The 27,455-nt window shown below is 59.0% G+C and overlaps 1 protein-coding gene across 1 annotated transcript; it reads right to left on the reverse strand.

Annotated features, from left to right (window-relative positions):
* Positions 1 to 24,426: 24,426 nt before the first annotated feature.
* On the reverse strand, positions 24,427 to 26,983 carry CEBPA (CCAAT enhancer binding protein alpha). Its single transcript, XM_008257272.4, has one exon. It carries the CDS (start codon positions 26,840 to 26,842, stop codon positions 25,766 to 25,768), a length of 1,077 nt encoding a protein of 358 aa, XP_008255494.3. The 5' UTR covers positions 26,843 to 26,983; the 3' UTR covers positions 24,427 to 25,765.
* Positions 26,984 to 27,455: the final 472 nt, after the last annotated feature.

Raw genomic sequence — 27,455 nt, forward strand, 5'->3', positions numbered from 1 at the left:
GGAGCCGTGTGCAGGCACGTCCCGGGACAGCCCGCGCGCCGCTGCTGAAGCAGGAGCCACAGGCAGGCTGGCTCACCTGGGCCGGGCTCTCACGTGATGGAGGCGAGCCAGGGAGATGAGGCAGGTCACAGGGCGGCAGGGACCTCCCGGGGCCCTGAAGCCAGCCCAGAGGACAGAGAGCTCCCTGGCCGGCCTGTCGTCATTTATCCAAGTGCTGTGTGCCAGCTGCAGCCCCCACCTCACCAGGCAGAGCAACGGGAAGCCGGTGTGTGCACTGGCCCCAGAGCCAACCCTGACCTGGAGTCCCCTCTTACTCCAGGGACGTCAGATGTGGCCTCTCCCACTCCTGGGCCCCATCTCCTCCATGGCACGAGGACGTCCCAGGTGGGGTTTGGCCTCCCAGATGGAACCTGGTGCTGTGCTGGGTTCAGGTGCTCAGTGCTGGCCTCCGACTTGCTGGGGGCACCAGAAGAGCAGGTGCTGTGTGGCTGCCATCTACCAGGGAGGCCCCGAAGACGTGAAGGCTGCTGGGAAGCAGAGTATACGTGTGTGCATGTGTGTGTGTGTCTGGGTGCATGTGTGTATGTAGGGGGCAGCATGGCTCACATAGCCGTGGGTTTGTGATGGCTGCTGATGACAGGAGGATCTGCGTGTGTCTCTGTGTGTGCACGTGTGTATCTGGCAGTACATGCATTCCTATGTGTCTGCGCACACGTGTGCATGCCTGTGTCGGCATACGCATGTGTCTGAGTGTCCATGTGTGACACCGTGTGTGTGTGTGTGTGTGTGTGTGCACATGGGGACCCTGCTCTCCCTGGCCTGCACTCCTGGGGCCTAGGCCTGTTTCTCTGCTCCCCACCCTCCTCCTCCTCCTCCCTAAGTGTTGACCCAGGGAGGGTCGGGCTGCCTCGTTGAGGATTTCCTGGTCGGGAAGTGGTGACTTGAAAAGGGAACAGTTGTGTCCTAAGTGGACGCTGAGGGTCTGGCCTGGGCAGTACTCCACGGGGCCCAAGGCCAAGAGGCCACAGAAAGCCTTGGCCCCTGAGTGGGTCCTTAGGATCCACCCCCACCCCACAGCGGCCTCACAGTCTGGGGACTGTGGACCCACAAGCCTCTCTGCTGCCCTGGAGGCAGAGACAGACCCCCATGGCACCTCCTGAGCCAAGATCCCCGCCAGTCATCCCCTCACCTGCCCCAGCCCCCGTAGCCGAGAGAGGTCCCCCACCCAGGGGATCACCTGGAGGGGCCACCTCTCTGAGTGGGGGGGCGGGAAATGCAGAGTTCCAGGCCGTGACCCCTTGAATCCGCACCTGTGCTATTTCGAGGTCCCACAGAGGTGCTGCTGTCATCTTCTAAGAGACAGTGGATGAGCCCAGGGACTGTGCAAGAGCAGAGCCTCCCTGCACCCAACCCTGGACCCCTAGGCCCCCTGGTCTGCTCCCCACCCCCGCCCCGGGCGGGCCTTGGGTCTGGCTGAGGACCAGGCTGCCCTGGGGTTGAGTCCAGAGAGGGTGGCCAGACCGCATTGCTACCAAGTACCTGTCCCCAGGTCCCCAGCGGGAGCTCCCAGCACCTCGCTCCTCTCAGCTGCTAATCTGCAGGACAAAGCGGGGATTTGCAGCCCGAAAAGCTGCTAATGCGGCTGCAGCTCCTCTGTCAGCACGGCTCCTGGGAGAAGGAAGGAGCTGTCCGCAGGGCATGGAGCCGCCTGCCTGTCCTGGTGCCGCTGGTTCCCAGGGCTGCAGGGGACACAGCTTGGTGGCACGGAGCTCAGCTGTCCCTGAGCAGGGTCAGCACAGGCAGCGGCCGCCCTGAGGTTCCCAGGGAAGCTTTGGCCCTGACCCAGGTGAGTTCAGACCTACGACGCCCCCTCTCCGCAAATGGCTACCACCCCCAGCCCCACAGCTTGCCAGAGAGACAGACCTCACCCCAACCCCTTGCACCTGCTACGACCCTCCAAACTGAGCAAGGTCTCCTGTCCCTATGGCCGCTTCTACCCTGGCCCTACCCTGCCGGGTAGGACGCCCAGAACCTGGGCTGTGAAAGGCAAACCCAACCGCCCTGAAGAGCCTTGGCCCCCTTTGGCCTGCTGAGGCGGCCCGGGGATTGGAGCCTGCAGAGCGCCAGGTCTGGTGGCGATGGGGGACAGGGGGCGGGGCGAGGGCAGTGCCAAGGCTCTGGGCTCTGGCCCACACCACACCAGGCAGCCACGAGCCAGGCGGGCTGTTAATAATTAACCCCGGGCCTGGGCCTTGACCTCGTGGGCCTCTGAGTAAACAGGCCTTTGTGGCCAAGCGTCCACAGCCTGCTGGAGCCTGCTGGGCCCCTCTTGGCCTCTCTACCCCTCGACCTCCTCTGCCCTCGAGTCCGGGCCCCCTGCCCCGCCTCAGCAGCCGCGGGGAAGCGGTGGCCGGTGGTCCGGACACCTGCACCTCTCTGATCCTGCCCTGAATCAACCTGTTCTGGTGCCTCTCCCTCTGGCCTTTGAGGCGAGCTTCTCCCTGGGATGGGGTGGGCCAGTGTGGGTGTCTCAGGCTCTGGCCTCCACCCGCTGCACCAGCCCGGCTGGGGCCAGCTGAGCCGGGGGTCCCCTGCAGGGCAGCAGGCCCCCCTGTAGTGGCTTGATGGATTCTCATGGATGCTGACTCTGAGGGACCTATGGTGGCGCCAGTGCCATCCCAGGCCGACAAGTTGGCCTCTCAGGGCGGGGCCAGGCCGAGGACTCCCAGCTCGAGCTGCACTGACTGCTGTCAAAGCGTGTGTTCTGCTTCCAGCTCCAGCCCCATGGGGCCTCAGTTTCCCCAACTGTACAATGAGAAGTGGAGCAGGGAGCCTGGGGCTTTCCAGGTCAATTTCTAGATCCCATTCTTGCTCGGGGTGGAACAAGGGACAGGAAACACTTGTGTCCCCACCGTGCCCGTCCCCCGGGGGGAAGCCCAAGGTTCTGGCTCCCTGCCACTCATTCCCTGCTCCTGGGGCGGCCCTGGTGTTGCTTAGGAGAACCAGTCCTCTCCCTGCTCAGTCCCCATGGTTCAGGCAGGATGGGTCACGTGACCTGGGCCTGGCCAATGGGTGTCAGCCCTGAGACTTTTGCTGGACAAAAATTCTTTGCTTTTTCCTTGGTGGCGCAGGAGAAGGTGAGCCTAGTGCTATCTTGCCTGGAGACAGAGCTAAGAGAGAGACCCTGGTTTTGACAACTGACACCCCGCTGTGCCTGATCCAGGTACCATCCAGACTTCTTCTCTATTACAAAAGCCTATGAATTCCTTTTCTGCCCAAACCAGTGCAAGTTGCGCTTCTTCCCCGCTCACTGCGTTCTCAGTCCTAACTCAGACACACACAACAGAAGCCACCAGTGTGTGAGAGCTGCCGCTGCCAGTACACATATACGGAACAAGTGCATGAAGAGCAGGACCGGGGAGCAAGCTGCCCAGGTGCAGTGAGAAGGTTGAGGGAGGAAACGGAGACCATGGGGCCAGGGTAGGAGTGACAGGCAGAGAAGTTGGGTTGGTAGCCTGGGCCCTCGGGAGCCATTGAGGATTCTGGAGGAGGGGGATAACTGACAAACGGGGGTGGTGGGGGAGCTGAGAAGGAGACGGAAGTGCAAGGGCACGGTTGCACATGTGCTGGTTTCCATGCACACACACCTGGGCTCTGAGCTTTGCACACAAGAAGCAGTGTGCGGCCCACTCTGGGAACACTTTGACCCCTTCCCACTGGCCAGGGCTGGGGCTGGCACTAGAAGTAGTGTCTTGGGGCCTCCCTCCTGCCACCTGGGACTCCATGGTTCCTGAGAGCCCCAGGGCCACCTGGCTGGGGGCACCCCTAGGAGCAGCGATTGCTCCTCTGCTCCACCTGGGGGCAGGGAGCTCATCTGGGCCCGTGTGCAAGCGCAGAATCCCAAGGAGTCCCAGGGAGGGCTGGCCCCACAGGGCCCAGGCTGAGGGAGAGGCCTAGTTCTGGTGCTCCGCTGCCTTGATGACTCTGGGTGTGTAGGGAGAGCCCAACCTGCAGACAGCTTCAGACCTACAAGGGGACCTCAAGGCCTGTTGAAAATGGAATACACGACAAGTTTATTTTGGTGCAAAACATTGTGAAATCCACGCATAGCTTTTTTCATAATCTGTACTTTCCACAGACTTTTTGAAGACCCCATGTAGGCACGGGTTTCAAAATGTTTTGCACCAAAACAAACTCTTGTTTTCATTCCAGTTTTCCGGGAAGTTTCAGAAGTCCCCACAGATTGGTCTCCCCTATGCGCACATGCGGGCACACAGCTGGGCACCAACACAAGATGCACAGACGTGGCTGTGCTGTGTGCGCCCAGCTCTGGGTTTGGGGGAGGTCTCTGTGTGTGCAGAAGGTCAGGGGGCAGCCCTTGGCCCTCCAGCTGGACCCCAGGGGCTCTGGCCCCTGCCCTGCTTCCTCACTCCGGTCAGAGCCAACTGCCCTTAGCCCTGGAGTTGCGAGTACCCAGGAGGGGGATGCCAGACTGGGCTCCTCCTCCAGTCTCGATGGCCCCTAATCCTCCCTGGGGAGTCTTGGAGAGGCCACAGGGCCAGGGCTACAATGGGCCGGCTCTACTCTGCCCTTGGACATCCCTGGAGACCTAGGCCATGCCTCCTCCCCTGGGAGCCTTGAGCCGTCCAGCCCAGAGCAGAAGGCAGAGTAATGCAGGGTGTGTGCCCAGCAGACCAGGGGCCAGCCAGCGATGAGATGGGAAGGACCCTGCACCTTGGGGCCTGAGGGCAAGGGGGAATGAGAAGCAGGAACCACTTCTCAGCGTGTACCTGGCTGGGTGGGAGCAGGCACAGGGCCCTCGGTCGGGGCGAGAGGAGGAGGAGTGCCTTCCTGTCTAGCCAGTACTTCCTATACCCTCACTGTGCCACAGCTTGCCTCTGGTGCCCACCTCCAGGGAGCCCCCTGGGCTGCACTGGAAAAGGGAGGAGCTGGAAGCAGCCACCTTCTGCCCCAGCAATCGTGTGGACCAAGGCTTGTCCTTGCCACACTGGTTAGGTCCGAGGCAACAGAGACAGGAGCAGGGACAGGTTTCCCAGATTTCTTGGAAGACCCCACTTGTCACCCAGCCTGCCTGGGGCCCAGGGCTGCGTTGGAGGTGCCCCCGATCCAAGGCGAGGCCAGTGGGCTGCTGTTGGAGCATGGACCCTGGAAAGAAGTCCTTAGACCTCTCCAGGCCTGGGCTGCCAGGTGCATGGCAGATGGCTCTGGGCAGATGGGGCAGTGCTCAGGAGGTCTCTGAGGGCATCAGGCCGCCTGCGTGTGCATCTGGCTCGGTGTCTGACGGGTGCTGTCCTCACTCTGAGTCTCAGCTGACATCTGGGAGGGGCCCCACGCCGCCCCAAAGCCGGGAGCCTCGCAACGGGGTGACGTGGGCAAGTGCCCAGCCTGCAGCCCTCAATCAATGCCACTGTTGGCCTTGTCCAGGCGGGGGGAGGGCCTCAGGGCTGCAGAGTCCAGGTCATTTCTGCAGAGCTGACCACGGGGAACGATGGTGACGAAACCTCCCCCTGCCTGGCCCGAGTCCTCAAGGCCCAGGCACACATGCACACACAAGCTCGCACATGCACACGCATGCACCTGGCTCGACTGCCCGTGGCCCAGCCACCTGCTGGAAAACCAAGAGGTGCCTTCTCAAGATAGTGATTAAGAATCGACACTGACTATTCAAACCGAAACTCCCGAAGCCCTCTCTGGGGTACTCGGCTCCCCTGGAGCCTGTGGGCGAAAAGCTCTTACCCTAGTGGAAAAAATATTCTGCCGAAACAGAAGTTTTCCTCAACTGAGCTGTCATTTTCTTGTGGTTAAGGAAGTCCAGCTCACCTCTGGCCCTTCCCCTCACAGCCCCGGCCCTCACAGGCCTGGGGACCCCAATGCACGTTGCCTCCTGGAAGGGGGGTTATGCCTGCCCCCTGCTCACCCCCGGCTCCTCCAGTGAAACCTTCGGCTTCTCCCGCAATGGCTTCCTGCTCCCAGGTGGGAGCCGGGGCGCTGGAGAGCCAGGGTCACCACCCAGAGCTGGCCGTGGGCTGGTGTAGGGCACAGAGGCCGACCTGGGTAGCTCCTGCAAACCCAGGGTCTGCCGGGCCTCCTGCCAGGGACGGGGGGCCCTTGGAGGACAGGAGCCTCTCCTGGCTCGACTCTGTCCCCAGCTGCTAGCATGAGGCAGGCACCCGGTTCTCAGTGGCTCAGCACCCAGTGGGTGGCTCCGAGATGCCACCAGGGCTTGGCAGCTCGGGAGGAGTTTCTGGAGGCTGGGAGCAGGGGGCAGGCACCCACCTAGCCCTGCTTGATTCTTGGACCCTCGGGGGCTCATGGCAGCCAGGTAGGACTTCAGTCTCATCCTACACCCATGAGCCTGAGCCCCCTGGCCGAGGTGCCTTGGCCGGTCAGGTGTGTGGCAGGCTCTAGCCCAACTTTGATTCCTGCTTTGATGGAGGCTGGAACTGGTGGCTTCCCCTGCCTGGAAAACCCATCAGAAGCTGCCAAGGGCTGTCCCCTGGGAAGATGGGAGGTGACAGGGCCACCCAGGCACCTGTGAGGAGTCTTGAGCCTGCCAAGCTGCAGCTGCTGCCTGGGAGGGCGAGGAGGCTAGCGCTGAGGGCAGTGGGTGGAGGTCCAGTGGGCCCCAGGGAGCCCCCCACTGCAGCCCTCTATCTGAGCCCTGGAGTTCCAGCTGGGATCTTCCTGGGAGTCAGCAGGAACCACAGGGCCTCCCTGCCCTAAGTCTGAGCTCAGCCGATGCAGCCGGGTGCGCCTGGTGCTGTTTCCTGGCTGCAAATGGGAAGGCGGATACCCACGGCCCAGGGCGTGTGTAGGGTAAGACCCTGCTGAGACCTGGGGACGGAGGATCCGCACCCTTCTCTTGTAGGCTCCCAGGGACAGGGGGAGGAGCAGTGTGGCAGCAGGTGAGTGAGGTCACGTTGGCCGGAGCGTGACAGGTGGCCAGCAGCCAGCCGGGTGTTACCTGTGTCCCCAGAAATAGCCTAGAGGGACTGCAAGCCTAGGAACAGGCGACCACCCTGCTGGGGCCTTCGAGGGGCTCAGCCAGACTGCCCAGGAGCACCTCGGTGGAGCCACACCCTGGGGGACCCCTGGGCCATCTCAAAGCCCCTCGGGCGTCTGCCAGCTGGGCCCCGGGGGCTGCCTCGTCCAGGGCCTCCCTAGTTCCCCCACCCACCCGCCCACCCACTTGGCCAGGGTCCTCCCCAGGCTGTGGCAGCCAAAGTTTGGGAAATTAGGTGAGGGGGGCCTGGGCCGAGGGTGAGCAAGGGAGCAATTTATGTTGAAAAGTCATCTTGAAATTTTCAACATATTTTTTATTTTTCAAAACAAAAGTTCTAAAGTTATTTGTGTGTGTTGGGAGGTGGGGGACGGTAAGCTCAGCTTTGTGGGAAATGACTCAGACGACCATGAAGTGTGTTTCTCTGAGCCTGGGGTACTGTTGCACACTTTGGGGCGTGCAGAGCCCCTCCTGGTCTCTGCTGGGCAGGACCCCGACGTCCTCGGTCCCTTCCTGACTGCGGGGTGGGGGATCCCTGGGCTCCGGCTCCTCCTGCCCCGGGTCCGCCCCCTCCCTTGGTGACCTCACTTACCACTCTGTTAGGCAAGTGTATAGTGCTGGGGACAGCTCGCTTGGCTCTGGCCTCACCGTTTGTAATCTGAGACCCTAGTGTGGGCCAGTGGGCTCTAGGGAGCCACCCACTCCTCTGATGAACAGGTCAGGGGTGGGCACCCTTGGAGCAGCTACAGTGTGAGAGGGAAGATCCAAGAATGCACCTGTGTGTGGTCAGCGCCATGAAATGTGTTTCTCTGAGCCTGGTCTACCTCAAGGAGCATCCTTGAGTGTGGCACAGGCTGGAGGCCTCTCCTAACCTCCTCTCTAGCCAGCACCCTTTCCCCTGAGCCACCCTGGCCCCAGCTCTGGTCTCAAAGCCAGAACTGGTGTCTCAGAAGGGCTAGACAAGACGATCCAGGCGGTGGCCAGCATGGTGGTGCAGTGCGTTGAACAGCTACCATGCTTGAATCAGAGTGCCTGGTCCAGTCAGCACTGCTCCACTTTTGACCCAGCTCCCTGCTAATGATCCTGGGAAAGCAGTGGAGGATGGCTCAAGTGTTTGGGTCCCTGCCTGCCACCCGTGTGGGAGACCCACAAGAAGGTCCTGGCTCATGACTTCAGCCTGGTCCAGCCTTGGTTGTCATAGCCATTTGGGGATAAATAAAATCACTCTTTATTTAAAAAAGAAAAAGAAGTCCCAGGTGCCCATGGGGACAGGACGTGGTGGCTTCAGAGGCCTGAGGGGGCGGCCAGCAAGATGGGAGCAGCAAGGGGAGGGCCCTGCCTGGAAGCCTGCTGAGTCTCTCGGGCCCTCTCGCCCACCTCTCTCAGGGCTGCTGTCCACTGCCCTGTGTCTCCCCCACAGCTCTGTTCCTGGGGGCTGCAGCCACAGACCCCATGGTCAGGCTGGGACCCAAGAGGCTCCATCTATGGGGTTGGGGGAAAAACCCCGGTAGCCAGAGGCAGCACCGACATCAGAAACAAAATCCAGGGCCCAAGCTGCCCTGGCTGAGTCCACGACCCACACGCTTCTCCAGCAGCGCTGTGAAAGCCCCGCTGCTTTTGAAGCAGGTGACCAAGGAGTCTCTGGGTCACCCCCACTCTCCACGGGCTCCATTTCATCCTGGGACAGTGGGCAGGGGCCGTGGACACCACTAGCCTTGCCTGCCTCAGCACCCGGGTCTCTCCTTCCATGGGTTTTCCATGGAGAGCCTTCCGTGCCCTGTGTGGGACTGACTCCCCTCCTCTAAACCGTGTGGTGGCAGTGGTGGGGGGTGGAGGCGCTGAGAGCAGGGGTCGGGACTGGCCAGTCCACTTCGTCATGCTCGCACGTAGAGTGACTGGTTCCGTGAGGTCTAGCAGAACCCAATTCCAGGACTTCGGATGCAATTACTCCAAAGCTGAAGCTCTGAATGGCTGGGTGTTTGTCTGGAGGTCCTGAGTTCCTAGGACCCCCGACAGGAGTTGGAATCCGTCACAAAGGATGGCACAACCAGAAGACAGAGCGAAGACTCCGCCTGGGCTGCTGGATGCAGCCGTACCTGAAGACACGCCCTGCTGTGCTTGTTTTTCTCGCCATACCTGGCTCAACACAGAGGAGGGACTTGGGGAGGGGGATGCTCCAGTGTCATAACCCTCTTTGGGTGGCTAAGGCCACTGAAGATGGGACTCGGACCAGTATGGGGTGTGGGCCCAGGCAGGGCAAGTGGCCCACAGCCGGGCTCCCGAACCACAGAAGCCTGGATGTGTGGATGCGAATGGGAGTCAGGGGCAACCCACACCGCCCGCGGTGCCCCCAAAGACCGGGTGGATTTCAGAGCAGACTTAGCAAGAAGTCGCTTATGGTTTTCCAGTTACTGCATTCCGACAAAGAACCAGCAGGTCATTCTTTTTCTTTCATGTTCCCATCTGTCCAAGGGGCACGTTGACATGCTCAGTCACCACGAGCTAGCTGTGCCATCGTGGTTACGTTTGTCGGCCATCAGCACTTCTAGCACCACGAGGCATCCGGCCGTGCACGGCTCCTGAGCGTGTCCCTGCAGTGGAAGAGAGCACTTGGAGAAGGAAGGGAACCCCTCGATGCTGTTACTTCCTGGCTCAAGACCCTCCAATGACTGACTTCTCGCTGCCCCTAAAACACATTGCACCTGGACTCTGCCCCGCATGTACAGCGACTGTGGCATTTCTTGAACAAAGCAGGGACACTTTTGTGGGTCAAAGGGGATGCTACATGTGGACTGGGACAGCAAGAGTTAAACCAGACCTGTCCCCGGCCAGCCACCCCCACCTGCAGGAAGCAGGCCTCTGCCACCCTCTCTGGCCTCCTGTCTTCCGCCCCTCCCCCGCATCGGGCCACACCGACCTGCCATTGGAACTTTGCACTGTCTGACTTCTTCCCTGGAGGAGCCTTTTCTGTGACTGGGGCTTTCCTGTCACCCCAGGCTCCAGTGAACACCGCCTCCTTAAAGAGCCCCTTCCGGACGGTCGGTCCCCACCCAAGCAACCTCCAACAAGGATTAGTCTGCTTCTTCCAGGCACAGCTCTGCACGTGAGCCCTCAGCACAGAGGCACAGCAGGCGTGAGCTCACTTTTGTTGTTATGTTTTCTTCCTTAAGATTTATTTTATTTATTTGGAATGCAGAGTTATGACAGAGAGAGACAGACAGAGAGAAAGAGAGAGAGAGAGAGAGATCTTGTAGCCACTGGTTCATTCCCCAAATGGCCTCGACGGCTGGAGCTGAGCTGATCTGAAGCCAGGAGCCCGGTGGAACTCTATCCAGGTCTCCCATGTGGGTGCAGGGGCCCAAGCACTTGTGCCATCTTCTGCTGCTTTCTCAGGTGCATTAGCAGGGAGCTGGATGGGAAATGGAGCAGCCAGGACTCGAACCGGTACCCACATGGGATGCCGGTTTTGTAGGCAGCAGCTCAATCTGTTATGCCACAATGTTGGCCCCAGTTGTTTTTGTTTTTTAAAACATTTTTTGGGGGAGCTGGTGCTGTGGTGTAGTGGGCCCTGCACCCACGTGGGAGACTCAGGAGAAGCTCCTGGCTCCTGGCTTGGAGTCAGCTCAGCTCCGGCTGTTGTGGCCGTAACTCTGCATTCCAGATAAACAAAATAAATCTTAACAGAGAAAACATAACAACAAAAGTGAGCTCACTCACAACAAAAGTGTCTCCCATCAGATGGAAGAGCTCTCTCTCCCTCTCTCTTTCTGTAACTCTGCTTTCAAATAAACAAATAATAAATCTTTAAAAATTTTTTTCAGAGGCAGAGAGAGAGAGAGACACAGACAGAGAAAAAGAGATTGAGAGTTCTTATTCACGGTTCATTCCCCTGACGGCTGCAACAGCTCTGAGCTGGGGGCCACAGCCAGGAACCAGGAATTCAATCCAGGTCTCTCCCATGGGTGGCAGGAGCCCAGTGACTTGAGCCACCATCAGTGCTTCCCGGGGTCTGCGTTAGCAGGAAGCAGGAGTCAGCAGTACAGCTGGGTCTGAACCCGGACATGCTGACATAGGATACCGTTGCCTTAGCTGCCAGGCCAACTTCCTGCCCCTGAGCATCGACTTTGGGCAGCATCCGTGAACCCCTGGGCAGGTGCTTGTGTTCCCAGCAACGTCCCCAGAAGGAAAGTGAAGTGAAGGAAGCTTCCGGGCAGGAGGTGCAGGAAATGCGAAGAAAGAGGAAGGAGAAGCGGAACCCGGGGCTGGAAAGCCAAGTCAGAGTCCTTCCCGGAACTGCGCACAGCACGGCCCCGGCGAGTCCACCCCAGAACGCAGATGCACTTTGACCTGAATCCCTTGGACACTTCTTTGAACAAGAGTTTGGAAGCTGCCTTTGGCTGCCGGCTGTGAAGCCACCCCCACCCCTGGGCTGCAAGCACAGGGATTGCAAGGCCAGACAGAGGGCACCGAAAATGTTCAGGGATCCTCCTAACTTCCTCCGTCCTTGTTGATACTGGTGCACTGTGAAATTGTCACGGCCGTTTGTCGTGTGGCTCTGATGGCTGCGTGTGCACGCACACACGTGTTGTGTTTGCTTTGCGAGTGCAGACGGAAACAGAGCCTTCGTGGGGGCCCCAACACCACTCCTTAGGCCGCCACGAGGGTCTGGAACCCCTCCAGGATTCCCAGGCAGATTTGCTTCTCTGGATTCTTTAAAGAAAAAAAAAAAACCTCCCTGGGTACTGGTGATCACTCAAGCTCCTGGCAGGAAACCAGCCTTACCCCGATGGTTCTGATAAAGAGATGTTTGCAAAAGGATCCTTCATAGATGTGTGACCAGGGGGACAGGAATCGAGACGGGATGCGGAGGCCCCAGAAACCAGTTCTGGAAGCCGTTGTTCCCCCTGCAAGGCTGAAGGGATGAGGGGAGGAGTTGGCGCTGCTCATTCTAATTCTCCAGCGGGAACTGGAGCCGTGGAGGACAGCGCACAGGCCGCCAGAAAGGGGCTGTCGTCTTTGGGGGTGCAGGTGATGCCACGAAGCTGGGAGAAAGATCTTCCTAGTCTCTGTTTTCTTCCTTCCTCCAATCTTCCGCTAAAGACCGACCCCACTCCCCACATCAGCCAAACCCAGCAAGAACCCCAAAGGCATGGGAGGCCGCCAGGGTGGCCAAGAGCAAAGTGGAGGATGGGATTTGGTAAGCATGGGCTGCTGCGGCATTCTGGGAGAACTTCGGGCAGCCTGGGTAGAAGTGCTCATCCCAGCCCCTGCCTCTGTGCCCTGGCCTGACCTATGCCCCCTTTGCCCTCCATGACCCATCCTCCACCACCCGCACAGCGAGCAAACGACACCTCCATGTTCTCGAGGGCTTCTGATGCTCTCGGGATATTGGCCAACATCTATACCCCCGTCTGTGACAGCCTAACAGTCTCCCTCAGCTGACCCTGTGGTCTCACCCCCCCCACCCCGCCCCACTCTGGGCACCTTTCGTTATTCATGATCCCCCCTGCGTGTGAGTTTTGTATATGCTGATCCCTCTGCCTGGATTCTCTCACTGCAACCCTCGGCTACTCTGGTCCTCCAGGTTTCAGTTTGAACATAGCAAGCCTCACGATGATTTCCCTGAGTCCACAGAGCCAGCCAAGACTGCCAGTCAGACACTTTCTCCACCCCTGAATCTTCTTACTTCACAATGCACATCGCTACTGTAATTCATCAACCGTGTCACTCTGTGTAGTGTCTGCCTTTCCAGAGAGACTCACAAGGGCTCCCTCTCTCTGTCTGGTTTACTGCTGTGCCCCCAGCACAGTCCCTAGTAGATACGCAGTGACTTCAAAAATAGAATTACAAGGTAAGTTTATTTTAGTGTAAAAAGCCTTCATCCCTGCATGCAAAGGATCTTCAAAATTCATAGGAGTGTGCATTATGAAAAGACCATGCCTCGGGCACAGCAGCCTAAGTCTCTGCCTGCTGCACCAGCATCCCATTTGGGCACAGGTTCTAGTCCTGGCTGCTCCTCTTCCATCCAGCTCCCTGCTAATGGCCTGGGAAAGCATTGGAAGATGACCCAAGTTGGCCAGTGCCGTGGCTCACTAGGCTAATCCTCCGCCTGTGGCGCTGGCACACCAGGTTCTAGTCCCGGTTGGGGCGCCGGATTCTGTCCCGGTTGTTCCTCTTCCAGTCCAGCTCTCTGCTATGGCCCGGGAGTGCAGTGGAGGATGGCCTAAGTCCTTGGGCCCTGCACCCGCATGGGAGACCAAGAGAAGCACCTGGTTCCTGCCATTGGATCAGCGCTGTGCGCCAGCCGCAGCACGCTGGCCACAGCAGCCATTGGAGGGTGAACAAATGGAAAAGGAAGACCTTTCTCTCTGTCTCTCTCTCTCACTGTCCACTCTGCCTGTCAAAAAAAAAAAAAAAAAAAAAAAAAAAAAAAAAAAAAAAAAAAAGACCTAACATGTGGGAATCCCAGAGGAAGCTCCTTGCTCCTGGCTTTGGCTCCTGGCTCTGGCCATTGTAGCCATTTCAAGAGTGAACCATGGATGGAAGAGCTTTCTCTCTTTCTACAACTCTACCTCTCAAATAAATAAATAAAAATCTTTAAAAAAACTTTTTTAAAAAGCAACATTTAGAAAATTATGCCTGGATTTCAAAATTATATTGCACCAAAATAAACTCTGTCTTTAATTCCATTTTTCAATGAATTTTTTCAAATCCTATAGTAGCACCCCCAGATACTTGCTGAACAAGTGAAGGGAGGATTTCCAGCTTCTGGCATTTGCAGGCTAGATTATTTGGGGGCCGTTCTGTCACTGAATGCAACCAGAAGTATAAGATAAGTACTAAAGGCTGTGAAGTCTGGGATTGCTAGGCCAACATGGAGAACAAAAAGAATGCAGTCTGATAAGCAAGAAGAAAAGCTACATTTTTTCCTCCAAGGCATTTTTTGATCACATCAAATTTTTTAATTCTGATAGGCTCATGGGATGAGAGCGATAGAGATCAAACCTCAGGGCTCACACAAGGTGGAACCTGCACCAGGACGCTGTTCTCACACTGAAGTGGAATTTAAAGGGCTCTCACCACCCAGGTGAACCAGAAGTCAATGGGTGCTCACATGACCTTACCACCTAAGCGCTCCTCTCCTGGGTGGGCTAGTGACCATCAAGCCATAAAGACTGATTAAGGTGATCCCAGATGTTTGGCAGGAGCAAATGAGAATTCGCTCCAGTCAAACATTCCTTTGTCCTAAATCTTCAATTGTTCATACAAATTCTTCAAAAACAATGACCAGCACATAGACAAAGATTATAAGACACACGAGAAAATGGGACACTGTGAATAAAAACCGGGACAATCAACACTAAACAGTAATAGGCTCTCCAGCCTTAGAATCATCCACCATCAAAGACTGTGCACATAAAGTTTAAAGGAATAAGACATACTTAAAAAATCACTGCAGGAGCAGGAATTTGTAAAAAGTGCAATGTTGTATCTGAAAAAAAGAATCAAATAGAACCTCCACAAGTACAAATCACAATAATCCAAGTCAAGAACTCAGCGGACAGGTTTAATTGCAATTAAACACAGCCAAGAAGAGAATTAGCAAATTAGAAAAGGGGTTGAAGAAATTATCCCACACGTAGCACATGAAGGCAAGAGAGAAAATACAGATAATAGGAGAGATAAAGAGAAGATTTAGCACTTACTTAATATTGCCCTTGAAGGAGAGGAGAGAGGAAATGAGGCAGATCTGGTGTGTAAAGGATTAATGGCAAGAATTTCCTAGGACTGAGAAATGAACGCACGTAGGGAAGTGCTGATCCATTCAGTGGTTAGTTAGGCTTTGGTGGCAATCTTTCCAGTTCCATGTTTCAGACAACCAATGGCTCAGAAAATACTCATGGGAAATTCTAGAACCAGTCTGCTCTTGGCCAAGGGCCATAATGTTGTACAACACCAAGTAAAATGCAGCAAAGGACACATGGAAACAAGGTCAGCAAGCAAAGAAAAATCAACTCGTGCCTGTCTCCTGCCTCTGTAGTCTCCCCTGCCTTCGTAGGAAGCATTGGGGTGGCCCTGACACCTGCACAGCCCGGTTTTCTCTTCTTTCTTCCTTCCTTCTCATGGGCCTTAAGGACCAGTCGCTGGGAGGCAGCGTGGGTAGGGGAGGCGAGGAAGGCCCCTCAGCCACCCTGAGTCAGTGCTGATGGTGACGGCGTCCCCCGTGACACAGTCTCCCTTGCGTCCTCTGGCCTCTGTGCCTCTCTCCTGTGTGTGGACTCCACGTGGTGGGACCCATGGACTGAATGACTGTTGCAGCGGAGGTGACACCAAAGGGTACCTTTGCCATGGCCAAGGAGGGCCTGATGAAGCCACTGCCACCTTAGGGTCCTCCAGTGTGGGCCACAGAGCTCTGCTGTTCCTCTCTGGCTGGCCCGCCAGCCTCATTTATAGTCCCTGGCTGGCAAGGATGGAGGAGCTGGGCTCCAGAGGCAGGCGGGGCGTTACCCAACCTTGGATCCTGCCGCCTTCCAGCTCCCAACCCTGAGCTCCCCGGGCGAGCGAGGGCTCTGGTTAGCAGGTGGGTCGTTTGTCTCTGACTCACGCTTCTCTCCTGCAGGCCAGGTGGCCTGCTCCTTGTCCTCGCTCTGTGACTCGTCTTGGGATCAGGTTCTTGTGGTTGCTCTGCTCTGGAAGAACACCATTCATCACCTTGCCTCTGGGAATCCGGCACACCTCTCAGACATGCTCAAACAGAGAGGCAGCCAAACCTGTGCGGGTCACACAGCAGGTGTGTGTGGAGGCCAGGGCCTCCAGTGGGTGGGAATGCAGGCCCAGCCCTGTGTAACCAGCGTCGGGGCCTGGGCCGTGAGCAGCTCCCCGGTGGAGGCCCTGGTCTCACCCTGGCCCCCAGGCCTGTGCCAGGTGATACCAGTCCCAATGCCTTCTCTCGGTGGGGAGGGGGGGGTTGGAGAGGGCAGCCAACTAGCAGTTGGTCTCTCGGCCCATGAGGACTGTGGATGGGGGTGTCAGGTGGTCCCCAACCTGGTTTTGCAATATGCCAGGTGTGCCACTCCCATTTTTGAGATTCATGAAGATGCTCCAAACAACAGGTGGCTGATTTGATTTTTAAAAATTAAAATCTAGGCCAGCGCCGCAGCTCAATAGGCTAATCCTCCACCTATGGCACCCGCACACCGGGTTCTAGTACTGGTCGGTGCGCCAGATTCTGTCCTGGTCGCTCCTCTTCCTGTCCAGCTCTCTGCTGTGGCCCGGGAGTGCAGTGGAGGATGGCCCAAGTGCTTGGGCCCTGCACCCGCGTGGGAGACCAGGAGAAGCACCTGGCTCCTGGCTTCGGATCAGCGAGGTGCGCCGGCTGCAGTGGGCCGGCCGCAGCAGCCATTGCGGGGTGAACCAACGGAAAAAGAAAGACCTTTCTCTCTGTCTCTCTCTCTCACTGTCCACTCTGCCTGTAAAAAAAAAAAAAAAAAAAAAAATTAAAATCTAGGGGCCGGCGCCGTGGTCCACTTGGTTAATTCTCTGCCTGCGGCGCCGGCATCCCATATGAGCACCGGTTTGAGTTCTGGCTGCTCCACTCTGATCAAGCTCCTTGATAATGTGCCTGGGAAAGCAGTAGAAGATGGCTCAAGTGCTTGGGCCCCTGCACCCATGTGGGAGACCCAGAAGAAGCTCCTGGCTCCTGGCTTTGGATCAGTGCAGCTCCGGCAAATGCGGTCATTTGGGGAGCAAACCAGTGGATAGAAGACCTCTATCCCTGTTTCCCCTTCTCTCTGACTATAACTCTATTTCTCAAATAAATAAATAAATACATCTTTGAAAAAGAGATTAAAAACTAAAGTGCATTAGGAACGTTGACGGTAGGTGAGGGGTTGGGGGAGATGTCATGGAATCCGGCCGATAATGAGAGTGTCAACGAAGCCAAGCTTTTCCCTCCCTGGCTGGACTCTGGGGTAGAAAGTGTTAAGCTACGTACCCCCACCCCCAGCCCAAGCCCTGGATGCTAACTGTAGAGGCCCAAGGGCAGGCCCTACTCCTGCCCTGTGTTTGTGACCTTGGGCACTTGGCTGGGCCACCTCTGGGAACACCTGGCCCCTGGGTGAGCGGTGGGCCGCCGACGAGCCTGGTGCAGTGGAGGGAGGTTGAGGACCCCTGAGCGGGCAGCTCTCCTTTCCTGCGGGGCTCACACACACACCCTACAGCACTGCCGCACATAATTACATAAACTCCGCATCATTCAAGGTGCGCATCTCGCCTGTGACACATTTTGGGCTCAGAGCCATCGTCCCCACCTCCCCTCCCCTCAGGGCCCTAGCCCATGACTCACATGCCACCACCGCTCCCAGACAAGATTCGTTCTCAGTGGTCAGACCTTGGTGAGCTTGAGAGCTGCTCCCGGGGTTGTGGGGAGGGGGGATCCTCCAGGGCAGTCTCAGAGTCAGATCCTAGTGTGTCTGCCCGCAGCACCCAGATGCACCTGCACCAGCACCCACATGGTGCCCACTCTCCTGGCTGTCCTACAGCTGGCCCAGGGTACGCAGAGACCCATGGTTTAAGGCTGCCTGAGCATCGAGGAGCAGGGGCGAGAGCACGCTTCCTTCCTTGCCTGGCCAGTTTGCTCATTAACTCAAATTACTCTCGTGCTGGCATTCCTGGCAGTGAGGGGACGAGAGGAAGGCTAGCTTCCTGGAGCTCCTTCCCCGGGGTGGCCCCAGCTCTGGGACAGCTCCTACAGTTTCAAGGATCTCCTCTGCAGCACACCAGGCCCTCAGAGCTTCCCAGGTTTGCAGTGGCCCTGCCCAGCAGGTCCTCCCACACCACAGAGGGCAGCCTCCTCCCCACTTTCTGGGCCCGAGCTAGGTTGGGCTATGAGAAGCAGACCTTGGCCAAGTGCTGAGATGATCGCGTGGGGAGCTGCAGGTGCCTCCACCCACCAGCAGTGGCTTCCGGACCCAGAGCTCTCCAAACAGGAAGAAGTGCATAGGGGGGACCCTCTCTGCGTTTGAGGAGACTAGCATCCCAGTGAGGAGATGTGCTCACTACCAGGAGCCATCACCCGGCTTTGTGCGTGTGTGTGAACAATCTTCTACCACGACAAAAGCACACAGTGCATGCGTGCCTGCTCCTTGGAGAGTTGTGCAAGGTTTGACCTCCATGCTCAGCCTTCAAGGTCGCTGGCTAGAGGGCTCTGCACCCAGGAGGAGCTCAGTAAGCGCTTTTTCAGCAAAAGAAAGGCAACCTGTGTGTGTGTGCACGTGTGTTGTGTGTGTGTGTAACTCTAGCAATGTAAAAATGACAGATATGTGGGTGCAAGGAGTTTGTCCTGAATTATTCAACCATGTCCTTCCACTGGAGTTTTTCAGGGACCGAGGTGTGCCCTACCCCTCCCACTCTGCCTTCTGCCCCAACCCACGGGAATGGTGGCTGAGCCAAGTGTCTCACAGGCTCGGCCTGTTTATCTTTCACAACTCCATGGTGCGGCACCCGTTTTGCATACGTTTTGCATAAAAGGAAACTGAAGAGCAGAGAATTCAGAGACTGGGGAGGGCTTGGACTTGTCCTTCGGAAACCAACCGCTTTCCTGCAGGTCCCAGCTCAGCACGTGCATCAGGTGTGCACCGTGGGAGGGCTCCTGGGCTGGGTGCATCTGCTCCACGCCAGACAGAAGACCCACTGCGTGCCGGAACTTTGCCGGTGCAACCCAAGGAGGGGAGGCCCCCGGGGTGGGCTTCTTTCCTTCCCTGTGTGGCTTGCACATGCCCAGGGGGTGTTGCCCCATGCTCGCTGCCGCTGGCCTCAGACTATTGGCAGCGGCCAGGCCGTATTGGAGGCATACGTATTCCTGGGAGGAATCCTTCATCCTGTGGGCTCCTGGGCTAAAGCCAGTTACACTTCTGCCAGGTACAACGAGCTTCTTCCCTATAAATCAGTGGGAACGTGGTCACACGAATTTTAAATATCAGATTAAAATCAAATTAGTGGGAAAATTTGGAGCAAATTGCCTTCCAGTACAGTGAATGAGTCTATTTTTAAAATGTTGCCGCAGCAGGCGAAGTCGTGAAGCAAACACATTTCCTAACAGCGAGGAGACACTGTGTTGGGAGTGATTTGTCATGCTTACTCACTGTAATTGCGCTAGCAAAACTCGGGAATCAAATAAAACGTGTTTGCAAATTGTAAATCACTCAAAGAGGCTCCTTCAGACGGGTCCCAACCTGGTGCTGAAGGTCACAGCATCTCGACCTGGAGCAGGTACCCCATCCCCAACACCCCGGCCCCCCATCTCTGCACCACCACGTCCAGCCGAGACCACTGCCCAACACGTGCGCAGGAGACGCCGCCATAAATCAGCCGCATTTCCTTCTTGGCAAGAGGGCACCGTGCTCCTGGGGGTGGAGGGGAAGGGGCCCAGGCGAGGGCTCTGGTTGGCTGGAGGGGAGGTGGGGGCGGGGAGGGCTCCCTGAGGTCTCCCTGGCTGGGGCAAGGAAGGGGCAGCGGTTGCTGAGAGAGGAGGAGCTGGGTTTCTGGTGAGAGGTCCAGCTGCCACCTGCCAGGGAGCAGAAAGGTCTTCAAATCCAGGAGGACTTGGGACAGGTTGGGATGGCTCCCATCAGGCCGTCTCTGGGTCTCTGGGCGACATTCCCTGGCTCTAAGCTGCCACATTGGACCACCCCGGGATCCCCACCCCCAGGCCATGGTCCCTCCTGAACTATCTTGCTGGTCAACCTCAAGCAGAGAGAAGAAAGGCCTGAAACCCCTGTGAAAGCAAAAGTGTTGCGATCCCAGGGGCCCGCTGCCTCTGTGTGGCGCCGCGGGCTGCTTTGGGAGCGTGCTGTGCTGCCTGTCCCCTCCCCTGCCCCCTTCTCCAGGCATCCTACCTCCTCCCTGGACCAGCTCCTCGCCCCTGCCTGGCGGGAGCTCCGATGGTGGTGATAAAGCCATCACATGCAGGCACTGAAGATTATCTAGGACAGGATGGGCGAGCTTTCTGAGGATTCTTGCATTGTAAAAGTCACTTCACAGAAGCCACCGCTCGTCTCCAGGGGCCTCTGCACGGTGGGGGCCTTGATTCCAGCACATGGCCTCCAGCGACGGTGGGGCCTGGCCCCTCAGCCCCCAGCATCGGAGACTTTGCGCCAACCTGCCAGGCCCTGGAATGGAGTGGCGAGGGTGAGAGGGAAAGGGAGAGGAGCTGGAATGTGCGTTCAGACACATGTGTTGAAGACCTGTTGCAGCCAAATTCAGCAGGGGGCCCAGAGAAGGCAGGAAAGACCCCCAGGAGAGTTCACGGATTCGGCTCTTGGAGCTGGTGGGGTGACCTTTGGGAGGATGGTTTCCAAGGAGAACGAGGATGGGGAAGGCGAAGGCCAGAAAACACGGCCCCTCGCAGAGCAAGTTTTTTAAGCGAATTCCTGGCGATGAGGAAGCTGCCTCTGTGAGTTGGCTCCAGGTGGAACTCTCCAGAACCCAGGCTCCCTGTGCGAGAGTCTGGCTGTCCCGCTCTGCCTGGACAAGACTTTGGAGGAGCAGAGGTGGCTTTGTCTGCCCCCCCACCCCGGGAAGACAGGCAGTGGGGACCCCCACCCCCAGGGCCTCTTCCCCAGTAGCCACGCCTGCTTCAGGAGCTCAGCTGGGCCAGCCCGACGTGCCTGCCCCGTGGTATTCTAAGGGGAGCTCCTGGAGGCCAGGGCCCTGCCCCACCCTGGGGCCCCCCCCCCCCCCGACACCAGCTCCTGCTGTTGCCAGATGTCCAGGCACAGGCAGTGGACGCGGGCACAACCAAAAGAGGAGAAAAGCGTCTTTGAAAGCCGTACACCCAGGGGGAGCCTCTTCCCAGTGGGTGGGGCCTGAGACTAGAAAATAATAAATAAAAACAAAAGTGAAGGGAAGCGAAGCTCTTGGGTGCCAGAACGGGGCTGGCCGTGGCTGTGGCTGTCTCTCTAATGGGTCCCACATTTGTCTGGCTCTGTCTGTAGCCGCCAGGGTCCGGGCTGCACCACGGATCTCGCAAGGGCTGGAGGGGACAGCCCAGCTGTGGTCAGACTTAGCATACCTTCGCGATGGGCCCCCTCCCTGGCGGGCCACCACATGGCTGAGATGTGGCTGTGAGCTCTCTGGCTCCAGCACCCTCCCCCAACTCCCCCTCCCCTCCCACCAGGCTCCACCCCCGCCTAGGGCTGCTGGGTTTCTGCCGGCCTACACAGATTGTTCGCGTTATTAATGCCGGTTTCCCAGAGATTCCATCTGGCTTTTTAATTGCTCTGGGATGGGGCTAGGATGCTTTGATAGTGAATTGGTATCTTTCCTGTGTCTTGGCTTACGTCAAAGGCTCCGTCCACATTGAGGGGGTGGGGCGGGGCTGAGTGTGGGGGGTGTGGAGAGGAGAGAGTGGCTTTTCACAGAATCAAGATCCTTTGAAGGTACTGGTGGTTTAGATCTCCTTGGAGAAAAGAACGGGAGAGAGGCAGCTTCCCCCGCTCACTAGCATTGGAAAGAGCGAGCTGAGCGGGGGGGGGGGGGGGGGGGCGGGGCAGGGACTCTGCCCCCACGTCCACAGAAGGCCTGCAGGTGCCTTCTGCTTCCCTTTGACCTGCCCTGTGAGCCGACCCCTCCCCTCCAATGAAATCAGCAGCTCCCTTCGAAGGAGGCCTGGCAGGTTCCCGCCTGGGAAGGAGGGGGTGGAAGGCCTGGGAGGGGCCGACACTCCTCACTGTCTGTGGCTCATCCGCAGGTGTCAGGGCCAAGTGACTCCCAGGAGATGAGGCGATAAGGGTGACATCTGTGACAGCCTGAACCACCAGCAGGTATCTGGTGGCAAAAGAGCCACCTCCCTTTCTCCCTTTACCTGTGTGCCTCCTCCCCTGCATGGTGCTGTCAGGGGACCCACGGCTCAGGGGCAACCCAGCCAGGGGATGAGGGCCACGCGATCATCTGCAGGGAGAGAGAGGCAAGGTGTGAGCATCCAGGTGTCTTGGGACCAGGTCCAGGTAGGGCTGCTCTCAGCAGGTGTTGGGTCAAAACTGCTGGCTCCAGGAACTATCCAGGCATTGTCTCCCCCTTATTGCACCTGTCACCCTGCAGCCGTAGCTTGGGGCCATGAGGCTGTGAGCTTCCTGAGAACAGAAGCCGTGTCTGCTGGTCCCCAGCTGAGGGCTCCATCTATGGCTCAAGCCTCAGCATACAACAGGCCTCCAATAAACACTCTCAGGGTGCATTCAATGTCAAGGTCTGGAGTAGTTCTTCAGGGAAGCTGCAGTTAGGAGGGGAACGGAGCCCTCCCTCCCCCCCAACAGGAAGCAGTGGAGTCCAAGCGTGGGTCTCCTCAGGACAATCCACTCCCACTCCAGGCTGGGCAGGTTCACCTACACTGCCCCATGGGCTCTCCCCGGCCCCAGCAGGCTGCCCATCTTCTGTGGGCCACAGTGGGGTTTGGATGTGATTGACTCCTTCTTGTTCCCAACACAGCTCACCCTGGCCCTCAGCACCTGCACTGGGAGGGGTGCCCCTCACACCCCCTCCCCCAGGGATGGCCCAGCAGGAAGGGTGGGGCCGAGGGAGGGCAGGAGGGCAGCCCCTCCCCCTGCTCATCCTGGGACCTGTTCTGGGGGCAAAGGGGGAAGCCAAGGCTCAGCCCCCCTCAAACAAGAAAAACTGGAATTAGCACTGAACTCAGAGAGGGTTTGCTGGGGCTAGCAAGCCGTGGCCTGCCCCAGGCCTCCAGGCAGCCGGTGAGGCTCTGCCTCCTTGGTTCCCAGGGTGGTGCAGGCTGCCGCCTCCTCACGGCCTTCCTCTGCCAAGGGCTGCCATGGGTGAGGAGGTAGCAAAGCTCAGGATGCAGAGAGTGGGGAGAGTTAGGAGGGGGGACAAGTTAGCCGTGCAGGATTTTAAAAAAATGCTCGGTTTCTTGAAAGTACCCCAGTCTACATTGGCGCGTGTGAAGGGTCTTCGAAAAGCTTGTGGAGGAGTGGGCATGTGGTCCAGAGATGAACAGGCCCAAGTCCCATATCAGAAGGCCTGGGTTCGAGTCCTGGCTCTGCTCCCAATTGCAGCTTCCTGCTAATGCAAACCCTGGGAGGTAGCAGGTGGTGGCTCAAGTACTTGGGTCCCTGCCATCCATGTGGGAGACCCAGACTGAGTTCCAGGTTCCTGGCTTTGGCCAGCTCGCAACTTGGGCCCAGTCCCTGGTCCCTGGCTTTGGCTGGGTCCAGTCCCAGCTGTTGTGGGCATTTGGGCAGTGAAACAGTGGATGGAAGCTATCTGTCAGTGTCTCTCTCATTCTCTGTCTCCTGAATTAAAAAAAAAAAAGTCTGTGGAAGAGGCACATTATGAAAAAAAAGTATGCATGGATTTCAAAATATTTGTTGCACCAAAACAAATTTATCTTTTTAATCCCATTTTCCCACAGACTTTTTGAAGTGCCGTGCTACTGGTATTGTACAATCCAATCATGTGAACACTCTCACGGGAAGATGAGCTAAAAAGTGTTTTTCCTTCTCCCCTCCAAGAAAACAACACCTTAAAGCCCCTGCCAGCCTCCTGAGCCCTGTTAACTCAGGTACCAGGGGCTGCCCCTCTTCGTCTGCTGCCACTGCTACAAGGTGGTGCTGGTGGCTTGTGCTCGGAGTGAGATGCTCACCAGGACTCAGCCTCTTGCTTGTGGGGTGACAGGGAGACTGGATGCTGGACACCCCTGCAGGCATGCTGTGTCCCTGCCCCGCTATGCCTACCTAAGAGCCTGGGGCCCAGCAAAGGGGGCTGGGCTGGATGGCAGGAGCTCAGCTTTCCGGGTGCCCTTTTCGGCATCGTGGGGACAGGTTGCAGTCTCGTGGTCCGGAGACAGTTGGAGGGTCCAGGCACTTGGTCCAGGGGGAGCGGAGGAGGGTCCTACCAGACAAGGCTTCTTTCAGCCAGCCCCTCGCTCTGCGGGGAGCCTGGGGCAACGCTGAGTGAGAGCAGGGCTGCTCTGAGTACTGGGAGTGATTTGGAAATGAGCATCCCCAGAGGGCCCCTGGAGCCTGGAGCTGCTGGCTGGGCCTGCACCCAGGGAAGAGGGCTCCCAGAGTCCCTTTTCTTCTCCCAGGGGCAAATGAGGGGCCACGGTGAGGCCTCTGCCCTGTACCCCCCACCCCCACCCCCCCACAAGCCTCCCACTCCCACCCCAGGAGACTGTCTTTGGCTCTGGGCATTCTCAGCTTGGAGCCTGTTTATTTGTCTGGGTTGGGGGAAGTCAGTCACCCTCCTAAGGGAAATAGGGGTTCAGGATGGACGGGGTACTAATGGAAGCCAGGGCACCGGCCAGGGACAGCGCTGTGAGTATTTGCCAATGTGACCTGGCCCGAAGCAAAGCTTGCAGGCAGCTTCCTCCTGCTTTTAAAGAGACACCAAGATTGACTTTGATACGTTTATATTATAGACATAATACATAAAACTTCTAGCATGAAACTCATGTTCTCCCCAGAGGAAGAGAACCAAGTCTTCCTGCTGTGCTGCCGGCCCCAGCGACGTGCACGCCCTGGCCAGAGGCCACTGCCCTTCCAGACCAGGAGCCCCGGGCCTCAGGGCTGGGGCTCACAGCTGCAGCCAGGGAGAACCCGGGGAAGGGGGGAGGGGACGCCCACCTCACCTCATTGGTCCCCGGGAGCAAAAGCAACCCCCAAACCAGAAGGAAAGAGGACCTCAGAGCCTTCCCCCAGCGGCCAACCAAGAGTCTCATTTTGGCAAGTATCTGAGCAAAACCAAACCAAAACAAAAACCAAATACAATGGTGGTGGAGCGTAGACGTGCACACGGACACTGCACAAGGCAGCGCCGGGACGGAGAGAGGCTAGATACAAGATATCGGCTGATAAAGCAGAATATTTGGAAAGTTTGTCATGGCCCGGGTCCCTCTGGGATGGGCTGACTGCACTTCATGTCCGCACGGTACAGACAAGGCTGGGCCCCCGGTCCCTGCACCCCGCACCGCACCCCACTACCAGATCTCCAGGTTCTTCCGCCAAGCCACCACTCCCTCCAACACCCGTCCTGGCTGGGTGGTCTGAATGGGGTTGGAGGGGCTCCTTGAAACCTGATGACCCCCGTCTCAGTAAGCGCTGCTCCGGGAAGCCAAGCCTGCTGCAGGCTATGGGAGGGGTAGGTGAGGAACTAGGGACCCTTCAACTTCATTATAACTAGGGGAACCACCTTAGGCTCAGAGCCCCAAGTCCCCATGTTTGCTCCCCTCTGAGGGCCGACGCTGAGGTCTGGCTAGGACTGGTTGCTCCCTGTACACTCCTCCCGTCCCGGGCCTGCCCCCTCTCACGGGGGCCGCTGCTGTCCCAGGGGCGGCAGAAACCCTCCAAGTAAAATGACAAGGCACGTATTTGCTCCCCCTACTCGGTAGGAACTGGAGCAGCGAGTTTGCATTTCCAAGGCACACGGTTACTCCTGAATACCGGAGTTTGCCGGGCTCCAGCTCAGCCCCCGGAGAACTCTTCCTCTCCCGCGGGAAGAAACCACTGCCGGGTCCCCTCGTCTCAACACGCACCAAGTCCGGCGCGGAGGGAGGGGGAGGCGTCCAGCGGGCCGGGCTTTTGGTCGGCACCGGAATCTCCTAGTCCTGGCTTGCACGGCCCGGTGAGGGGAGGGCGGCGGCCTGGAGACCTGGGGACCCGAAATCACTCCCCAGGTGCACCCCAAGCCCCCAGCCAAGAGCCGGCCCAGGGCAGTCCCGCCTCCGCGCGCGCCTCACGCGCAGTTGCCCATGGCCTTGACCAAGGAGCTCTCCGGAAGCTGGCGGAAGATGCCCCGCAGGGTGTCCAGTTCGCGGCTCAGCTGTTCCACCCGCTTGCGCAGGCGGTCATTGTCACTGGTCAGCTCCAGCACCTTCTGCTGCGTCTCCACGTTGCGCTGCTTGGCCTTGTCGCGGCTCTTGCGCACCGCGATGTTGTTGCGTTCCCGCCGCACCCGGTACTCGTTGCTGTTCTTGTCCACCGACTTCTTGGCCTTACCCGAGCCGCTGCCGCCGCCCGCGCGGGGATCGGGGTGCCCAGCCGCCAGCCCCTTGAGCGCGCCGCCTGGACCCGGCAGGCCCGCAGCGCCGAGCGCGGGGGCCGGGTGTGGGCTGGGCACGGGCGTAGGCGGTGGCGTGGGGTGGCCGGGCTGCAGGTGCATGGTGGTCTGGCCGCAGTGCGCGATCTGGAACTGCAGGTGCGGGGCGGCCAGGTGCGCGGGGGGCGGGTGCGGGTGCGCCGGCGGCGGCGGCGGCGGCGGTTGGTAGGGGAAGAGGCCGGCCAGCGCCAGCTGCTTCGCTTCGTCCTCCTCCCGGGGCTCCTGCTTGATCACCAGCGGCCGCAGCGTCGGCGCCCCGACGCGCTCGTACAGAGGCTCCAGTCTGCCGTCCAGGTAGCCGGCCGCCGCGCAGCCGTAGCCGGCGGGCGGGCCGTGCGCGCCCCCGGGCATGACGGCGCCGCCGGGGCCCACGGGGGCGCCCGGGTAGTCAAAGTCGCCGCCGCCGCCCGCCGGGGCCGCGGCCGCGGCCGCGGCCGCCTTGGCCTTCTCCTGCTGCCGGCTGTGCTGGAACAGGTCGGCCAGGAACTCGTCGTTGAAGGCGGCCGGGTCGATGTAGGCGCTGATGTCGATGGACGTCTCGTGTTCGCAGATGCCGCCCAGGGGCTCCGGGGCGGCAGGTGGGGCTGGGGGCTGCGTGGGGCCCGCGCCCCGGGGAAAGCCGAAGGCGGCGCTGCTGGGCGCGTGCGGGGGGCTCTGGAGGTGACTGCTCATCAGGGGCCGCGGCTCCGCCTCGTAGAAGTCGGCCGACTCCATGGGGGAGCTAGAGTTCTCCCGGCATGGCGAGCCTCGGCGGCCTCCAGCCTGCGCGGGGCGCCGCTGCCGCCGCCCGCCCGCCCGGAGTCCCTGCTCGCCCGCGCCCGCGCTGCTCCGGGTCGCGAATGGCCAGGCCTGCGCCGGCCGCGCATTTATACCGGGGCGGCCGTCGCCCCCTACTGTCCAAGCCGGCCTCGGACGGCCGTCGCGACGGGCGGCGCCTCCGGGTCTTAGCGCCGGCCTTGCGGAAGGGGGCGGTGAGCCGAGCCCGAGCGCGACGCCCAAAGACAGAGGCGGTGGCGCGGCGCCCGCTGCTTTCTGCGCCGCGAGCCAGCGGCTGGCGTCCCCGTGCACACGTGGTCGGTAGCGGAACCTCCTCCTCTGGTCTCCCCAAGGCACCGGCGGCTTCCAGCCCAGGGCCGATCGGGGGCCCGGGAGCATCCACCAGAGGCCGCGCGGGGGGCTCGGTGGAAAGGGGGAGTTTTGGACTTGCGCGGTCGCAGCTCACGCTTGCATTGGAAACTAGAGCCTCGCCTGTGGTGCCGGACCCGGGTCCCTGGGAATCCGTGGCGCTGAGGGGCAGGGCAGGGGGCCGGCCGCGGACTGATTCGGA

This window comes from Oryctolagus cuniculus, chromosome 18 (genome assembly GCF_964237555.1).
Source record: "Oryctolagus cuniculus chromosome 18, mOryCun1.1, whole genome shotgun sequence".
NCBI classification, from domain to species: domain Eukaryota; kingdom Metazoa; phylum Chordata; class Mammalia; order Lagomorpha; family Leporidae; genus Oryctolagus; species Oryctolagus cuniculus.